The sequence below is a fragment of the Dipodomys spectabilis genome, unplaced genomic scaffold (assembly GCF_019054845.1).
Source record: "Dipodomys spectabilis isolate Male_0828 unplaced genomic scaffold, ASM1905484v1 ptg000783l, whole genome shotgun sequence".
In the NCBI taxonomy this organism is placed as follows: Eukaryota; Metazoa; Chordata; class Mammalia; order Rodentia; family Heteromyidae; genus Dipodomys; species Dipodomys spectabilis.
Genome location: NW_024871460.1, coordinates 14153025 through 14172032, shown reverse-complemented (window position 1 = coordinate 14172032; position 19008 = coordinate 14153025). Strand labels below are relative to the sequence as shown.

At 36.2% G+C, this 19008-nt stretch overlaps 1 protein-coding gene across 1 annotated transcript in view; it reads right to left on the bottom strand.

Annotated features, from left to right (window-relative positions):
* The window catches only part of Eif3e (eukaryotic translation initiation factor 3 subunit E), a 37858-nt gene extending 19692 nt beyond the window's left edge, over positions 1–18166 (bottom strand). Inside the window, exons 1-7 of the mRNA XM_042672932.1 lie at positions 18044–18166; positions 13996–14110; positions 11618–11735; positions 10582–10624; positions 9364–9468; positions 4038–4163; positions 2817–2941 (exon numbers count right to left, since the gene is read on the bottom strand). Coding sequence (XP_042528866.1) covers positions 2817–2941; positions 4038–4163; positions 9364–9468; positions 10582–10624; positions 11618–11735; positions 13996–14110; positions 18044–18133 — 722 coding nt within the window. The 5' untranslated portion in view covers positions 18134–18166. The remainder of the gene's footprint in view (positions 1–2816; positions 2942–4037; positions 4164–9363; positions 9469–10581; positions 10625–11617; positions 11736–13995; positions 14111–18043) is intronic.
* Between the last annotated feature and the right edge of the window lie 842 nt (positions 18167–19008).

Sequence of the window (19008 nt, the reverse complement as noted above, 5' to 3'; positions counted from 1 at the left end):
ATGTATCTTAATCAATCTCAACACTTTCAACAATCCCATCCATTCCTCCCTCACCCAACTCCTTCTTTCACACTTCTTAATTTTGTAGGATACACACTGAATTCTTATCTGCATTTTTCCTTCTCTTTATTCATCTACCAGTTTCCTTTTGATCTTATACCACCCCTTCCAAGAACCTGGGGTTCCTGGTCATTATTTTGTTAAAATCTGACTACCTTTCTATGGAATTACATTGAGTTCTCCCTTGAATCTAATATATTGCAGTTAATACATCTGTATACACTTGCACACCACCAAACTTATTTATTGTAAATTTATATGTAAATGTTTAAGCTAACTCTAGCTTCCACATAAAAGGGAAACCATGCATCCTTTGTCTCTCTGGGCCTGACTTCCTTCATTTAATCTAAGTTCTTCCATTAATAAATGTTACAATATCATTCTTTCTAATCGATGAGTAAAATTCGATGGTGTACACATACCACAATTTCTTGATCCATTTGTTCACTGAGGGGCACCTGAGCTGATTCCATAGATTGCCTATGGTGAATAGTGCTGCAATAAACATGGCTGTACTGTAATAAACATGGTTGTACCAATGGCTTTACTGTATCCTGGGCAATCTTTTGGGTAAATTCCCAGTAGAATTGCTGGAACATAGGACAGTTCAATGTTTAATTTTTTGAGGAACTTCTACACTGCTTCCCAGTGTGGTTAACCAAGTTTACATTCCCACCAACAGTGTATTAGGGTTCCCTTTTGGCTACATCTATCAGAAGGGTAATTTCATCTGTTTCTAAACCATACTTTGTAAGTGAAAGTAAACATTTTAGAAAAATGTTACAAATAATTTTGTTGTTACATATTTGTTAAAAATCCCAATTTCACACAAACAAATAACCATAAAACACAAAAAAAGTAATAGAATTAAAAAAAAATCTTCATTTAGGTCAATAAATAACAAATACATGGGTTCAGTGTGAAATCTGGTTAAAAATACAGTCAATATAGGTAATACTAAATTGCTGAAATACTTTTTAGTAATTTTTGGCTATAATAAGCACATGCACAGATTGTAGGAGCTAGAATCACCACAATCTATAAAGAATAGATACCAAACCTAGAATAAGACTTCAATTTCAAAGATAACAAATTTTGAAGATAAGGATAAACAAATTATCTGAGAAAGGCAATATTCCTACAGTCTGAAAACCTATAATATTTTTTTAAAAGTAGTCTGGGGCTGGGAAGGTGGCTCAGTAGTAGAACGCTTGGCCTTGCATGCATGAGGCCCTGGGTTTGATTCCTCAGTACCACATAAGCAGAAAAAATTGGAAGTAGAGCTGTGGCTCAAGTGGTAGAGCACTAGCCTTCAGCTGAAGAGCTCAGGGACAGAGCCCAGGCCCAGAGTTCAGGCCTACGACCGACGAAAACAACAAAAAGTCTGAAGGATGTAGAGAAAAGTAAAAATTATCTTCAAATGAGGTGTTTACAAATAATAAAGTTGTATTTTCTATTGTCATAATCAAATGAAATGAGAAGCTGAAGCTTCAAGGCATATGAGCGCAACTAAAGAATAAATTTTTGTGTGTGTATGTGGTGATGCTTCAGGGGCTTAAACTCCAGGCTCATGCTCTGGCTTGAGATGTCTGCTCAAAGCTAGAACTCTATCATTTGTGACCCGTCTCCTTTTCTGCAATTTTGGTGATTAATTAGAGATAAGAAACTTGACAGGACTGGTTTCAAACCAAGATCCTTAGATCTCAGCTTTCTGACAACTACATGCATAAATCACTAGCATCTGGCTAAGAGAGTTAACTTTTTCCCCCTTCTAATGCTAATTTTATTTTCTTCTGTATAACTGAGTCACAAGCTTCCAGTCAGATGGGTAGAATAATAGAATAGGCATTTCTATTCATGTGACATTCCAGAATTGAAACATTAATAGTATCTGGAAGCCCTTCTTGATTCTTGGTTAACTCAAATGTTATTAGTCTTATTTATAAAATGAGCTAAACTGAGGGTCTGAATCAAACAAGAGAGTTAACTTTTAAAACTAACTTCTGGCAACAGAATTTCCTACCTCAATGTCCTTCCTCAATTGCCTACCATAAGATTAACCAAAGCTAGATAGAAAAAAACATGGTATAAAAATGACTTTTATCCTGTTACTCATATCTTTATAAAACATTAATGTACAATCATCCCTCAGTATCCTTAGAGGCTTAGTTTCAGAACTCTATAATTTGTACCTAAATCTGCAAATGTTCAAGTCCCTTATAGACAATGGAGGAGTGTTTGCATATAATCTAATCACATCTTTCCCTATACTTTAAAATTATCTCTAAACTAATTACAATACCTAATAAAATTTAAATGTTATATATGTAGCTGTTATATTAGAGGATTATCAAAATAACAGAAAATTTATACATGGTTTAGTACACAGGTAAACTTTGTCCCCAAGTATTTTTAATATTCATTTGGTTCAACCCACAGATGGCCAACTCACATAAACAGAAGGTCCACTATATATACATCTCATCTGGGATCTTGTTAAAATGCATTTTCAGAATAAGTTTTTAGGGTGAGATCTAAGATTCTTCATGAAATAGCATTTTGAAGGGCCTACAGTACACTTTATCAAATAACTGATTTAGGAGTTACATGTGAGCTTCTAAAGTAAATGGTAAATCTACCACATAAGGAAGAAATAAATGAGGAATAACAAAGCCAAGTATAGAAAAGCTTATGTTACATTTTAAATAATTCCATGAAATTTCAGATAATTACAACCAAATTATAGAATAACTTACTGTGGTTGATAAAGGAAGAGATCAATAATATTATCTCGACCTTTGGGGTGGTTGAAGAAAACAAACAAAGACCAGTGAATGAGCCATGTTCGCTGCTGAAGAGATTGGAGTGGAGAACTCACAGACTAAAGGATTAAAAAACATAAATAGTATATATTAAGGTATGAGGAAAAGGCAGAGGAATAGTATCACTTCAAAATTGTAACTTCAGTGGCATATAGTAAAGCACTCGCCTTAAGCTGAAGAGCTGAGGGACAGCACCCGGGCCCAAAGTTCAAGCCCCACAACTGACAAAATTGTAATATAATTAAATCTTTCTAAGATATGCAGTAGGATCATTATAATTAAATTCTCACTATCTACCCTTTCACTCTACTGGATCCTTGACTGCCCACATTACTATACTATTCTTAGAAGCAGAAATCAGTAATGTCACTAAGCCATACTTAGAGAGGTTATAAATGAAAATCATTTCAGAAAACTATTGGATTTGAACTCAGAGCCCCATGCTTGCAGGCAGCACTTTACTAGTTGAACCATACTTCTAGTTCTTTTTGCTTTTTGTTTTTAAAGTTATTGTTCAGGTAGGGTTTTGTTTTTTTGGCTGAGGCCAACCTAGGAACATACTCCTCTTGACTAACCCTCTGTGTAGTTGGGATTACAGACATGCTCCACTGTAAGACATGCGCCACTGTAACACATGCTCCACTGCACACAGTTTATTTGTTAAGATGAGAGTCTCACGACTTGTCACTTGGAACTTTGATCCTCTTGATCTGCAACTTCCTGTGTAGCTAGACATACAGGAATGTATTACCATGCCTAGCCCTCAGAAAACATTTTAAAAGCAAGGACCAAACTAAACAGTCCCTAATTACTGGTTTCAGTAGAGAGAAACTGCAGTTAAAAACTGCCATTTTCTGTGAAGACTGTATATAACAGCAGGCACTAACAGCAGTGTCATTTTGACAAAGCACAGAAAAAATGGGCACAGGAGCTATAACGTAAGTGAACAGTGAATTCTTTTCTCTGAGAACCAAAAGAAATTTGATAGTTCTCTTCAAAGAGACTTGCTTACCTTACTCATAGTGATTCTTTTCTTGTTAGGACAAGAAATGCCAATCTGCAACTTTTTTAGCTCCCCTCACCCCAAAGTATACAATGTTTTCCCTTATAAGAATGTACGAAGAATATTTAGAAATTTTAGAGACTGCTACTTACATTATTATCTATGGTCTCTTTTAAACGTGTGAGGTCTTCCATGGCTGCATCCCAATTCTGCATTAAAATTTCAGAAGCCAGTTTCCCCCAAAGTGAACTTAAAGCATTTCTATCTGTTGCTGGCACCTGTTTAAGCAATCAAATTAATTTTCTTAATACTTAGAGCAAAAAAGACATTTTACATCCCATATAGCTATCTACCCTACACTAAAAGACCTGTAGATTAAAATAACTGGTCAACTATTCCACTAAGAACCATACAGTCAAATAATTTACTAAAAACTTATATCCTTAATGTTATACTAAATCAGAAAATAAAACAGCAATATTTTAGCACAACTCACTTCAGAAAATTTTATAGATACATAATCAAATATTAGGCATCTAAAACTTTAGAACCCAAGTTAGTTATAGGAAGCTTTTCACTGAAGTCATTGGAATGAAGATATTGAAAATTAAGACTTGTGGGTTTAATTCACAAAGTAAAACTATTATGTAGAGAATGAAAGAAATCCAATTATGACACAAATGCAAGGGGTTGTACAAGGAATAGAAAAAAATACAGGCCCACTGGCTTATTATCAATAGTACAAGATCAGATGGTAAATGTTAATTTTTTTTCTAACACTCACAAAAATTTTCTAAGGTAAATCATGTTCTTTCTTTATATCTCCATTTTCAAGAAGATAACTAATGTACAGGGAATCTAAGATGCTCAAAATTATCCACCTAATCCTTCAATGCAAACTTAATTAACATACTAGAAAGGAAGGCTAAGGACCATCCCTAACTCTTCTATTCATTAGTGAGTGTCAGAAACACAAATAACAAAAACAAAGCAGGATTCCCTAGAACAAGGCAACAGATGTAGGTAAAATGGTTCTGAACCAACCATTGGGTAAAAGCAAGTGAGAACATTGGAGAGAAGAGCCCATTTTTTGTTCCCAAAGAATTAACTTCTTACCAAAATACTCAAACAGTAGTGTAACTATAGAAATTTATGTATAAGTTCAGTAACATTGTATAGGCAGTTTTAGAAATCCAATCACCAAGTGCTTTGGCTTTTTCTAATTACTAAAACGAAGTCATAAAAAATTCTTTCATTGCCGGGCACCTGTGGCTCACGCCTGTAATCCTAGCTACTCAGGAGGCTGAGATCTGAGAATCGCGGTTCAAAGCCAGCCCGGGAAAGAAAGACCGTGAGAATCCTATCTCCAATAAACCACTAGAAAACCGCAAGTGGCGCTGTAGCTCAAGTGGTAGAGCGCTCGCCTTGAGCTGAAGAGTTGAGGGACAGTGCCCAGGCCCAGAGTTCAAGCCCCATAACCGACCAAAAAAAAAAAAAAAAAAAATTCTTTCATTAAAGGGAAATAGCTACACAGAAATACTTATCAAAGTTCATTGAAATTAAAAAGCTGATTTATAAAAATTATTAATAGGATTAAATGTTAAATCCTTGAAGAAGAAAATCTGAGTATTAAAACATTTCAAGTCTAAAATGCCATCCATCAATTTAAGAAACATTTCTTGTGGCTGGGAGGGTGGATCAGTGGTAGAGTGCTTGCCTCGCATGCATGAGGCCCTGGATTCAATTCCTCAGTACCACATAAGCAGAAAAAGCTGGAAATGGCACTGTGGCTCAAGTGGTAGAGCACTAGCCTTGAGCTGAAGAGCCGAGGGACAGTGCCCAGGCTCAAAGTTCAGGCCCCAAAACTGACAAAAAAAAAAAAAAAAGGAAAGAAAAGAAACATTTCTTTTGTTTCTCAAAGCAAAGACAATTGAACTAAAACACTTTACAAGTACAAATGTTAAAACGAAAAATCATGTCTGAGTATCAATATGAAATGACATCGTTTATACTATATGACAGCTAGGTACATCACAGCTAAAACTGGTAAAGATCATAAAGTTTTGAGGTATCATTATAACTCAAACATCATTATAACATTTCAAACATCATTATAACTCAAGATGTCTTGAACTTCATGGAAAAGTCCTTTCAAATAGAATAGCATGTAGTAACAGTAGCATAGATATACCTTAAATTCTGGCTAAAAAATGCATAAATATATAATGACATAGTTTTAGAATCCTGAAGTCACTTTTATTTTCAATAACTGCTGAATAGAGGAATGGTTGTATTTTGCAACAACAAAAGGCTACATAGTGAGGACTGATTTTAACAAATTCATTGTTAACTTTTAAGCCAAAAATATTCATAAATTCCTCAACTTTATTTCAATTAAACACCTTTTTTGAAGATAAAGAATTTTTACCACCAAACAGGGTGTATCTAAATATTCCTTGTGTATTCTTAAAGGTACCAAGTCTTTTTAAAAATAAAGGCAGATTCTAGGGTCACATTGCTTTAATTTATAAACACTGACCTACAATAGGTCATTTGGAGAGTCAAATTCTAATCTCGGATCATTGTTACAATGGCTCTTTCATAGCTTATGTTTCCCTAACCATAGATTTAAAGAATAACCAACCACTAGAAAAGAATTCAGAAATGGGGGAAAAAAAAAAGGAGGAGGAGGAAGCTATTGCAGAAAATAAAATTAAACCTAAGCTCTAACACTGACATTTTTCAACAAAAATCCAAAACTGGGTTCTCACTTTTGCTATAAAACTTCAGATAAGCACGTGTATTTTATAATACTATTTACCTAAATTAAATGTAATATAATCTATTCCTTGAACTTCAACTTGGTTTACCCCTGACAATATACAATACAAAACAACTTCTAGCTAACTCAAGTGTTTGCTGATAAAAAAGGAAAAGAAGGCATATACATTCCCTATATAATGACTACTCTTAAACAGCATGTTAATTTTGTGTTCAGAGCATGTAACCATTTATGAAAAGCCACAAGTTCTAGCACCAATTCAAAAGCTTAAAATTAAATTATTTCCTAAGACAATGTCCTGATTTTTGTAATATAAAAAAGTATAAAAAAAAAAGTCCCCAAGCCTTTCAGAATACACCAATAGTAGAAATTTTCAGACTAATTAGAAAACTGTACTGTATAAACACAGGACATTATTAACCTAGAATGTGTTATATGTGATAGGATAAAAGCTTTTTGTAGAACTGCTGAAAGTTTTTCAATCCTCAAAAGGTTCATGTGTACTACTCTGGCTCAACTCCATGTCATTACAGTTGGCTCTTCATACCAACCTGCTTTCAAGGGTGGATATACTAGAAGCATTTCAATATCTGGATTTCCAGCAGTTACCTTAAGTATCCATGTCTTAGCAAAATGGCACATTCACTTGCTGACCAGCAACAATAAATTTACTGTGCTGGACCTCTAACATGACACTAAATCTTCATTCTCAAAATTCACTCCCAGCATTAACAAATGATATGAATAACCACCTCTTTTCATGTACCTGTAATCATACCAGGCTTCTGATTTTACAATCCTGGTTTAAGCTGTTTACATTCTCAAAGTAATCAACTTTTGCTCTCCTAAATCCAGGTAATATTCAAAGTAAAACTGATGGAATTTTTTGATAAGTCACTACAAGTTTAGCCTCACTGATTACCTTCAATGCACTTGTGAGCTAATCAGAGCTAATCTGAAATGAATTCATTTATAAATGAGAAAATTTGTTTAAAAACAAACTTAATAAACAGAAAGTATTCATTTCTTTGAAGGAAGCTGACTGCACAATTCCAGTGTCAGAATAATCTGAATTAACACTAATCACCACCACCCTAAACACTACAAATTACATGTTTAGTATCTTAAAAAGCAACGAAAGACAACAGGCATGTCTTGTCTTGTGGCATGTAGAACTAAGAAAAAGTGCCTGAAAATAAACATTAAAAAAAAAAGGCAAAAGAAATCTTTTTTAAGACTGAAGACAAAAAGTTTCTGTTATTATTATCATTACTATTTCATTTTATTTTTTTGGTGGTACTGGAGCTTGAACTAAGAGCTTCTTAACCACTTGAAACTCATTTTGTTTTGTTGAGATAGAGCCTTAATAAGGCTGTTCAGGCTGTCCTTGAACTCTTACTTCAAACTTCCTGCCTCCACCTTCTGAATAGCTGGTATAACAGGGGGAAACATTATACCCAAGAAAGGCCTAGTTTTAAGAGAGAACTTTTTCCAATCTTTTAGGGATAACAATAGAAATTAGAGGCTTTAGTAACAAATACAATTTCTCAACTCAATACACAGCACTTATAAATTATCAGAACAAGATGAAATTTAAAATTCTGTCAATGTGAAGAACTGTCTTAAATCTGGCCTCACATTACCTTCTTTTCTTATCAAAAACACTGATTCTAGGAATTTGTCAAATGGATTAAACAAAGATAACAAACAAGGTAGTACACCAGTGCTAGTAGTATGACTTAAAACTTACTTAAAACCCACAAAATAAAGAAACCATTGATCTTTCTCAATCTAAGCCATGAAGATGTAGGTAAATAGTAAAGCAATAATGATGATGATGATGATGCTACTTTTATGGCATAAAAATCTTTAAAAATATCCATAGGATTCCACAGTTGTTTATAAGTTCAAAGCATAAAAAGTTAATGCTGAATTAATATGAACAATTATGGATTTATTCAGTAACTTCACTAGGCAAACCTGACTAGGTACTTCACTAAGTACCTAGATTGTGCCACTCACTCTGCTGGACAGCAATATACAAATAGATCTATACATCCCCAGCAGCTGCTATCCTCATCTTTGGGCAGGACACACTCTGCCAGAGTTCCGACCCCACCCATGTGTCCCATGTATCTCCACCTCCTTGCCTCAGTCACTTAGGCTGGAAAGGCTAAGAGGAGCTGCTGCTGGCTCCCACTTCTTTCTGCTTTGTAATTAAATTGTCAACATAATAAAAAAATAGAAAATAAATCTATTACAGGATAGAATTCTGCTAATGTTAAAAATCATATAAGAATTGAGAATTTTAAGGATGAGTTAAAACTTCCTCTAAATTATGAGACTCTAACAGAAGGTTTCCTGTTTTGGGTTTTCATAAGAAGATTTTTATTATTTATCTTCTTTACCAGAGACTAAAATTTAATGGAAAGTTGTCGTAGCCCATACCTAAAAGCCTATATTCCCAGTGAATTCTTAAGGAATACAGGCTTAGTCCTTCTGAGGCTGGGGAAGGAGGATCAAGAGGCGTCTAAGGCCAGCCTGAGATATATACAAGACCCTATCTCAAGAAACTGAAATTAAAAAAAAAGAAGTGAAGTACCATAATAGAGTCCAATTTATGCATATTTTAAGGAATTAGACTTCTACCAAACATAGGAGAAAGGAAATTTAAAATATACAAACAAGCTACTTACCAACACTCTAAAAAAGTAAAGATATTCTGCTGCTCCCGAGTAATTTCCACATTCATATTGGAATTTTGCATACCTGTAGAGTGTATCTAAATATTCCTGCCTAAACTGAAAAAGAAAATAGTTAAGTCCTATTGTTAATTTTCAGTTCTAAAAATCCCAAGAATTCAATTTTTCAGTCTCTCTAAATTTGCCACAAAAACAAATACATAATCAGAGTAATGACTGATCCTTAGGAATTGGTGACATTCATGTTACAGTTTTAACATCAGTTACAAATTTAATGACATTTATTTTACTACAAGATGACTGAATGTGAATTTTGACTAAAGGTCTGATCTGTGACTCAGACCAAGTACCAAGTACACGCACACCTGAAAGCTTTTGTGGTTCTATATAATGTATACTGCAACCTCTGATCTCTGAAAACTTCAAAATGATACCAACTTTTAAAGTTAATAATGCAAGCAAAGTAAAAGTGGAGACACTTAAAAGAACTGAAAACTAGGACATAAATAAGTCAATCAAATATCTAGGTGGAAAGTACAAAGAGCAATACATGGTACGTGGTCAACAATATTTTTGACAGTTAAATTATTAAATGAATGTATGTTTAAGATTTAAGCATAGTATGGTAATGTAAGCCTGTACATTGTAGTACTTGGAATCCACAGGCTTGAGGTAACTAGAGTTCCCCAAAACAAACAGAATTATAAGCAAAGTGTCACACTTTCAAAGTTAACACAGGGAAATGAGATTGAGAGATGGCTAAAAAAAACTTCACTGTTGCTCTATTTGAGATTTTGGGAATTTCCAAAAACCTTGATAATGTCGAGTTACTATAGCCAAAATGTATCTTACTGTTCAAAGGTAATAATTCTACTTCAAATGTAGTTCTTTTACTTTACTTGTAAGTAAATCTACAGAAAAAGCATCCTGTGCCCTGAAATTCTTAGTTTGCTGCTGGTATTAACAGATAATACTAATTTGTAATGTCAGAATAAATAAAGCAAAAATTTGAAAATTTGTTACTGAAAGCTGTGTTTTCCTATCAGCATCAATTTTTAAAAACTAAGATTTCAAAAACATACTAGACGTTATATATAGGCTATGAAGCTACTTGAATGGCCACTAGTCTATAACTAGCATTATTAGAACATTTACTACTGCAATGTATTTAATTAGCATTATTAAAAACATTAACAAAATATAAAAACTTACCCCATGCTTGTCTGCCAGGTAGTCAAATAACATTCGACCATCCCTGAATAAAAAGTGAAAATTAGTGTATTTTATAGGTGATAGAAAAAGTAAGTATATCTAACTTCTAAGTTATTATTTGTAAATTTATCGGTAGTAACTTTAATTTCAGAGTTTTAATTTGAATACTAAAGCAAGAGAAATAGGAATTCCAGAATAAAATAATCAGAATATTCCCTACTTTAAACATAAGAACAGAAGAACTACAAATTTTAAATTGTACTTTCAGATTTCCTTAGCTTAAACTGAAAACTGTATGTTAGTTACACCACATCTAAGGTAATGACTTTAGTAGATTTCTAATAAACCAAAAAGCTTCAACAGTGACACATATTAAGTCATGTTTAGGAAATATACTTTCTTTGGAAACTGAACAAAGACTATTATTAGCTAAAGGGAAGTCAGAAATAAAATAATCTTATCAGCTGGGCAGGGCAGAAGGTGAAAAGCTGTAACAGAATGTAACAAAAGATAAGTAAGTTCAGATTTCTCTTACAGTGAGCAAACCACGTGTCCAAATACAAGGTTTCCTAAGCAGTTATTTTGAGTTAGATAATGCTTTTGGGGAAATAGAGGGGCGAGTACAAGGTTCCAAGGCTATAGGATATTTAGCAAGTCTGATCTTTACTTGCTAGGTACCAGTGGCACCTCTCAAGTTGTAACAACTAAAAAGGTCTTCCAACATGGTCAAATGTCTCTTAGGAAAAGAGAAGAGATAAAACATCTATAGCATAAAAAGATTTGATTTTAAAAAAAGTTCTTAAAAAATGCATTAACCCTTATTATCACTGGGGCATGTTTCAAGTCCTGCCTACCAAATATGAGGCTCTGAAATTCAAATACCAGTTCTACAAAAAGATAAAAAAAAAAGCACCAAATCTGTCCCTTACAAAATAAAAGATAATAAACAGACGAAGCCATCATTTAAAGCATGAGCCGCCATTTAAACCAAAAGTAAACATTTGTCAGTTAACAATCCAAATCAAGAAGAGATTACCTGGTTGACTGCATCTGCCTCGTAGTTTCTGGATCTTCAAACATCTTCACAATTGGTTCCGTTTCTGCCTGTAGCTGTTTCAGTTGGGCAACAACTGTGGTTCTTTTTTCTCTCAAAGCTAATTAAAACCAAGAGTATTTATTTCTGAATATTAATAAGGAATGTTAAATTGTACTGCTGGCTATGAAGTTCATTAACATTTTACTATACTATCTTTCATATACTGTTATTTTTTATATGCCAAGGATTCCCAACTCAGTAACTTCCACAGATTCATTATTCCTTTTGTGCTAGTGAGCCACATAAAGGAAATCTCCCTCCTACTATAGGGAACGTGGGGTATATATAATCAGAGTTGATCCTTATCAATCATTTAATTCTACAATTCTGTAATTTTAAAAAAAGTAATTGTTACTATTCAATTTTCAAGTGAATATTATCCTAGTTTTTCAACAGAGGTTCAATGGGTTTATATATTTATAACTGCAGGCTTTCAATAGGGTGAACAGAATTTAAGTGCAGTGGAAGATCTCTTTTTTACTACAAAAAGAGATCTATAATCCTGCAAACCAAAATCTACAGGTTTTTTTTTTTTTTAATTTTTAAATTATCACATAAAGAGGAAATTTTGCCAGGCACTTGTGACTCACACCAATAATTCTAGTTACTTAGGAGGCTGATATCTAAGATCACAGTTTGAAGTCAACCCAGGCAGGAAAATCAGTGAGACTCTTAAATAAAATTACCCAAAAAACCAGAAGTGAAGTTATGGTTCAAGCTGTAGAGTGCTAGCTCTGAATTTAAAAAAAAAAAAAAAGCCCAAGCCCTAAATTCAAGCCCCAGGAGAGGAACAGAGAAAAAGAGAAAGAAAAAGAGAAGGAGAGAGGGAAGGAGGGAGGGAAGGAAAGATGGAGATGGAGATGGAGAGGGAGATGGAGAGGGAGAGGGAGAGGAAGAGGGGGAGAGAGGGGGGGAGAGGGGGGGGAGAGAGAGAGAGAGAGAAAGAGAGATAATAAAGGTAACATTTCTTAGATTTAAGATTTCACTAAGAGGCTGGGAGTTTGGCCTAGTACTAGAGTGCTTGCCTAGCATGCATGAAGCCCTGGGTTCAATTCCTTGGTACCATATAAACAGAAAAAGCCGAAAGTGACGCTGTGACTCAAGTGGTAGAGTGCTAGCCTTGAGCAAATGAAGCTCAGGAACAGTGACCAGGCCCTGAGTTCCAGCCCTAGGGCTGGCAAAAAAAAAAGAAAAAGAAAAGATTTCACTGAGAAACTAAGAAATAATTTCACGAATTGTTTGTAGGCTGAGGCAGAAGGCTCACTTAAGCTCAAGGCCAGCCCAGGCAACATTGAGAATTCCATATAAAAAAATCAAAAAAGAATAGTTTACAAACAAAATTTAAAGAACAGCTATTATTATTGCAGACAAACGTATATAAGAAAAATGAAATTAATGCTTATATAAGATATTTTTGTATTATATACGGCATTATGTATATATACATATATATATATAGTAAGACAATGGTTATCACACTCAAAAGGTGATCTTTGAGATAAGTTAGGGAAGTGACCATTTACATTGCATGTTTATTCTCATTTGTAATAATCAGAAGGTGCCTATAAAGCTACAAATAAACACAATGGATGGTAAAAGACAAAATTATACTTGGACATGATAAATAAAATGGGACTCTATAAGCATTCACAAAGGCTCAATAGTTATGCACATATCATATAAAACAATGTTTATTGAAATGAACTTCAAGAAATAGAAACAAGAGGGATTTTTTTGTTATTTCACTTTTTTTACCCCCCCCCTTTCATTGCTGCTTTTGATTTCTGTAAGTAATTGTTTTATAAGTAAATTTGTTCTGGAGAGGATAAGGAGGAGCACAGATATGATAGGACAAAGGGTGAACTAAGGCAGCAATCATACTCACTAGACACAATGCTGAAAAGGAAGTATACAACTCATGGAGGGAGGCAGGGGGGAAAAAACTGTGAGAAAATGAGGGAAGAGGTAACATTGTTCAAAAAGGAATATAGGCAGTAATATAACTGTAACCCCTTGGTATAACACCTTTACAATACTTAAAAAAAAAAAAAGACTGTAAAGCCTCACCAAATAGTTCAGATTAGTTCTGAGGTATGGTCCAAAATTTGCATTTATAAAGAAGTCTCCAAGTGAATGGCTAAAAGCTAGTCTTAGAGAACACAGGAGAAAATGAAGGTAATCCAAAGCACAAAATACACTAACTGAAAAAATTAGCAAACAAAACTCTACAACTTTCAATTATTAAGGTTTCTGCGCTAAAGCAATTAATAAATCACAAAACTCAGTCACAAGACAAGTGTCTTAATGACAAAACTTACCATGAGGAATATCATCAGAATAGAGGTTTTTGTACACATCCATAGCAAAGTCTACCATGTTGGTATCACTCAGAAGATCCAATTTCCCTTGAAGTAATTCTTTCTCATTATATATCTGCAAAAGAAAAAATACTTTTTGATAAATGTTTAAGTTGCTTAAATTGATGAATGACAAGATTAGTTTACCTGCAAATAACTTCATGAAACACTTTTTTTTAATAAATACTATTAACATCACCTTTATAGAAAAGGAAAGGCAAACCAATATAGCAAATTTAACTTAGAAACAGTAAGAGTATTTGGCTACCTAAAAATTTGAAAATAAAGACAATTACACACTAAAGCTATTCCCACTTCTGATTTTTATTTTCTTTGTCAGTGCCAAGGTTTGAACTCAGGGCCTCATACTGGCTCAACCTGCTTACCTGGTTAAAATGGGAGCTTGCTATTAAGTGTCCAAAAGTATTAGTGCTTTGAAAAAATACTTCTAAAAATGTTCACATCGTCTCTACTTGTAATAGCCAATTCCAACATTAAAATACTATTTTCAAAGAATACAAGTCACTTAACTGGGGTATAAAATTAACTTTCTAACTGCAAGGTACTTATTGTTATAAATTATTTCTAGCTCAAAAAAATCTACAAAAATAGGCAGAGGGCTGTTACTTGGTTCTTGGGATATAATGTACTGATTTTTTATCTTAACCTCTTGAAAATTACTTCCATTTCTTAAGATTGATTCTTCTTTTGCTATCTTTTCCTCTGCTGTCATTTTCCAAGTACTCAATATCCTCACTGATGAATTCTTTAAATACTCAAGCCTTAAAATTATTTTTCTCACAACTTTTAATAACTTTAATCCAGTACATCTTCCAGAATTTCTGATTAAATTTCATTCCCAATACACATCATTTGACATCTTTCATGGTACCTTCTGCCCTTCCCAATTCCGGTTTTGTTTTTTTCTTTTGTCGGTCATGAGGCTTGAACTCTGGGCTTGGGCACTATCCCTCAGCTCTTCAGCTCAAGGCAAGCACTCTACTGCTTGGTCCACAGTGCCACTTCCAGTTTTCTAGTGGTTTACTGGAGATAAAGAGTCTCACAGATTTTGTTGCCTGGGGTTGGCTTTGAACCGCAACGCTCTGAGCTCAGCCTCCAGAGCAGCAAGGATTGATTACATGGGTGAGCCACAGGCGCCCGGCTGCCCTTTCCAATTCTTTCATCATTTTTTTTGGTACCACTTCCTACAACAGTTTTGATATAACTTAGCTTTTTCTCAGACTTTTCTGTTTAGCATTAATTGATTCTTAATTCTTTTGGTTCACATACAATTCAATGTTAAACTCTGTATCTGGAGAAAAAAGTCTTCTATTTTCTAGGTTCTCACTAAACACAACTGGAAAATCCTTTCTACTAATCAGTAAATGACATCTCCAAACTTAACCTTCAAACATTTTTATAGTACTCTTATAACCTTACACTACTACTCTTTTATAATAATCATTATGATTGCCAACTGAAAATTTTTGTCTTCAGTGTCCTCTCAGTTACCCACCAATTTCTCTCTGAGGCATTAAATTCTTCACTCTGCTCCTCCCCCTTACAAGAAGACATAGCCTCCTTTTAGAAAACAAGTAGCAGTACTTTATTCCCAAAGAGCTAAATGCTTTTTAAAAAGAAGTATTTTTTCCCTGAGTTTCAAAAGTTACAATTTAATATCTGTATGTGTCCAGTGCTTCTCCATCAGTCACCCCTTCCAGCATTCACCCAGATTCATTTCATATTTCCCACTTCCTTTACCACATACATATTCAGTCTTCTTGCTGTATTTGTCCTTCTCATTCATCCACACTGCTCCCACTCAATCCCCCTTACAGCCTTGTTTCCCCTTCCTGATCATTTTGCTAAATGATCTGCTAATTGTTCCAAAGGCTTTATATGTATTATCTCATGTAATTTTTCTAACAACCCCCTAAGATTGGTAGTAATGTTCATGAAGGAAGACTCAGTTAAGAGGAGACATAGTAAAGTACACAGGTTATTGGATGTTACAGCCAGAATTTTAATCCAGGTTTAAATTCAGAGCCCAGGGTTTCTAAACAAGGTGTCATCCTGTCTTTCCACTTCACAGAATAAAAAAAGCAGTGAGACGTAATCTTATTTAACTACCAGTCATCAAAAGCCTTTACATCATATGCTGAGAGCACAGCAGCAAAACAAGCTCCTGCTCTCTGCAATTTATACTCCAAAACATCACCAATTTATCAATTATACTATTAGTACAATATGCTTATGAATAATGATCACTGTCGTACTCTAACCACCTGGTTTCTCTTTAGTAACAAAATTTTAACTTGAACAGAACTTTGTTAATACTTGTCTAACATTTAGTTACATTTGTTACTTACATTTAGTTCTTAAAAGATATGAAAGGATCTTTTTAAATGGTGAAATGCCTGGATTATAACTTGGATTTCTCACAATTCTGTAAGCCCCAGTGTTTAGTAGGTACTAAATATTACAGAATATCTTCTTGATGTATTAAAGCCATGTTTCCAACATTCTCTCCAAGGAAGCAGGTACTTTCATTCATAGTTTTGAACTTGCACTAGGAAAACCTAACTTACACATTCTCTTCTGTCTTGAAAAAAACAAAGTATCAAGAATAAAATATGAATTCTAGTCTAGAAGTATTTCAAATTCTTCTTGGTCCAGAAAGGGAAACCCCAGAAAGACTTTTTTTTCAGCTCTAAAATACAGGATTAAAGGAAGAAATATCAGAATAGTTCTACCACAGATAATAAAGTGTCACAAAATGTCTATATTTTACCACTAATTTGACTGCATCGTTACCAAACTGAATGTAACAACTGGGCATTTTTGGAAACTGCTCTCTAGGAACTGTGTCAATTTTTAAGCACGCACTGTTTCATGAGTCATATAAAATAGAAAATAAATACAGGCATTAAAAAATAAAGGAAAAATGTTTCTTTTCAATACAGTCTTACTTGGCAAGACATTCTTGACATTTATTGAAAATGAACTTTGCTCTTCATTTATGTTTCTTAACATCAACAACCCTGCATATTTTGAAGAAGTTCCTGCACATGGACCTATGAAGTCTAACAGGAAACTTAATAAAGTTATCAAAACACATTAATATACATTCGTAGAGGGTTTTTGTTTTGGTCTTTCTGCTGTTGTGGCACACAAGATATTGCTTCCAAAGCAGTCTTACGGTGTACTCTGCTTGCAGAAAAAGAATTCATGAATATTCTGGACAAAGTTTCATTTACAGGACCGTCACTGCAATTATTAAATAAAACGCATCCATTTTCCTATAGCCTAAATGGCATAACTAAACCTAGTATTTGTGTTAACAAGACCACGTTCTAGAACAGGAAGCTCCGGAATTACATCCTTATCCGAACTCTCTCCAGGAGCTAAAAGGGCTATTCATGACCAATGCAAGCAGCGTGAGCTCGGCTGCACGTACAGGTTTAACTCGAGTCTGTCTGAGCGAGCCTGCTGCAAGGCCCCGTCCCCACCTGAAAACGTCCGCCACTGCTTTAAATCATCAGGAATCCAGAACTTCAAGGGGAGTTCAAGTGGTAGATATTCCCCCCCCCCAAAAAAAGAACCCCAACGTGGCATTTTGTTACTGTTATTGTTAAGATTCAGCTTGCTACAACTCACATGCAAGCTCACTCTGCCAATTCCAATGGGAAGACCCCCCCCCCCCCCGCCCGGGGCCGGCCGAGCGAGGCCGCAGCAGCCAAGCCAGGGCCAACGACTTCCTCCCGGGCCGGGGCCTCGCCAGGACCCCCTCCGGCCCGCCCTGTCCCCTCCCGCGCTGTCCCTGCCCCGGCCGCGGCCCGCGGGGTCCGCCACCGGCCCGACGCGGGCGTCCCGGCCGGGCCTTCACCGCCCCAGACGCCTCCGAGCCGGGGCCGCCACGCACGTGCGACGGGCCTCGGGCCGCCGCCGCCGGGCCTCGCCGCGCCCCACACCCGCTGCCACGTCCGCTACGCGCTCGAAACCCCCTCACCTCCTTCACGGAGAGAAACTCCAGGAGCGGAAAGACCAGGTGTCGATCCAAAAAGTGCGCGATTCGAGTCGTCAGGTCGTACTCCGCCATCTTGCCGAAGAAAAGAGGAAACCAGTTCGCTATAAACTTTATTGACAGCGCGAAGGAACGAACAGACAGGCGCGCGCCACCCGCACGACGCATGTGCACAAGGGAGGGGGCGGCCTCCCGCGGCGCGCCGGAGACTCAAAGCGCTTGCGCGGTGACGCTCCACGCTCTAGGGTGGGGCTCCAGGCGCCGGCGCGGTTTCTACTGTTGGCGAGTCGGCCTGAGTCCGTTTCCTGTTGTCAGCTCCTGGCCGCTCTGTGATGCTTGTCCAGGCAAAGCCTGTGGCTTTGGGATGCGGGAAAGGACGGGAGAAAGTGGCCGTGCTCTCCAGGCAGTGATCGACAAGGAGGACTGTTTGAGCTTGGGTTTGGCATATATTAATCACCTCGTCGGCGTGTGTTGAAGTAGGGATGGGGTAAAGAGTTGAAGCCTGGCTTGGTGGGGAGGGTGGGGCGGGGCGGGCGTGGGGCTGGCTAGAGAAAACTCAGCTGGGAACTGTGGTGGTTGGAGATGTAGAGCAAGGGTGAAAACGTGGTCAGGAGAAGGTAAAAGCCATAGGACAAGAAAAGACGATGTGTTTCAAAACTGTGCGTCCTGTGTACCAGGTGAGTGGAACTGAAGAGATTGAGAAGAGCCATGCTACCTAGATGGCTTCCCCCCACCCCCTTAGTGTTGTGAGGTTTTGTTTGTTCGTTCCTTCTCATCTACCAGAGCTTTTTATTTTGGCATTGGAGTCTAGACCAAGGCCCCAAACAATAACATCCAGTTTAATGCCCACCTACACAATAATAACTTCCAAATTACAGCCCTAACACAGATCCAGGGGTACCCAGAATCCCAATGTGAACATATCCCGAGTCAAACTCCTCCAGGTAGCT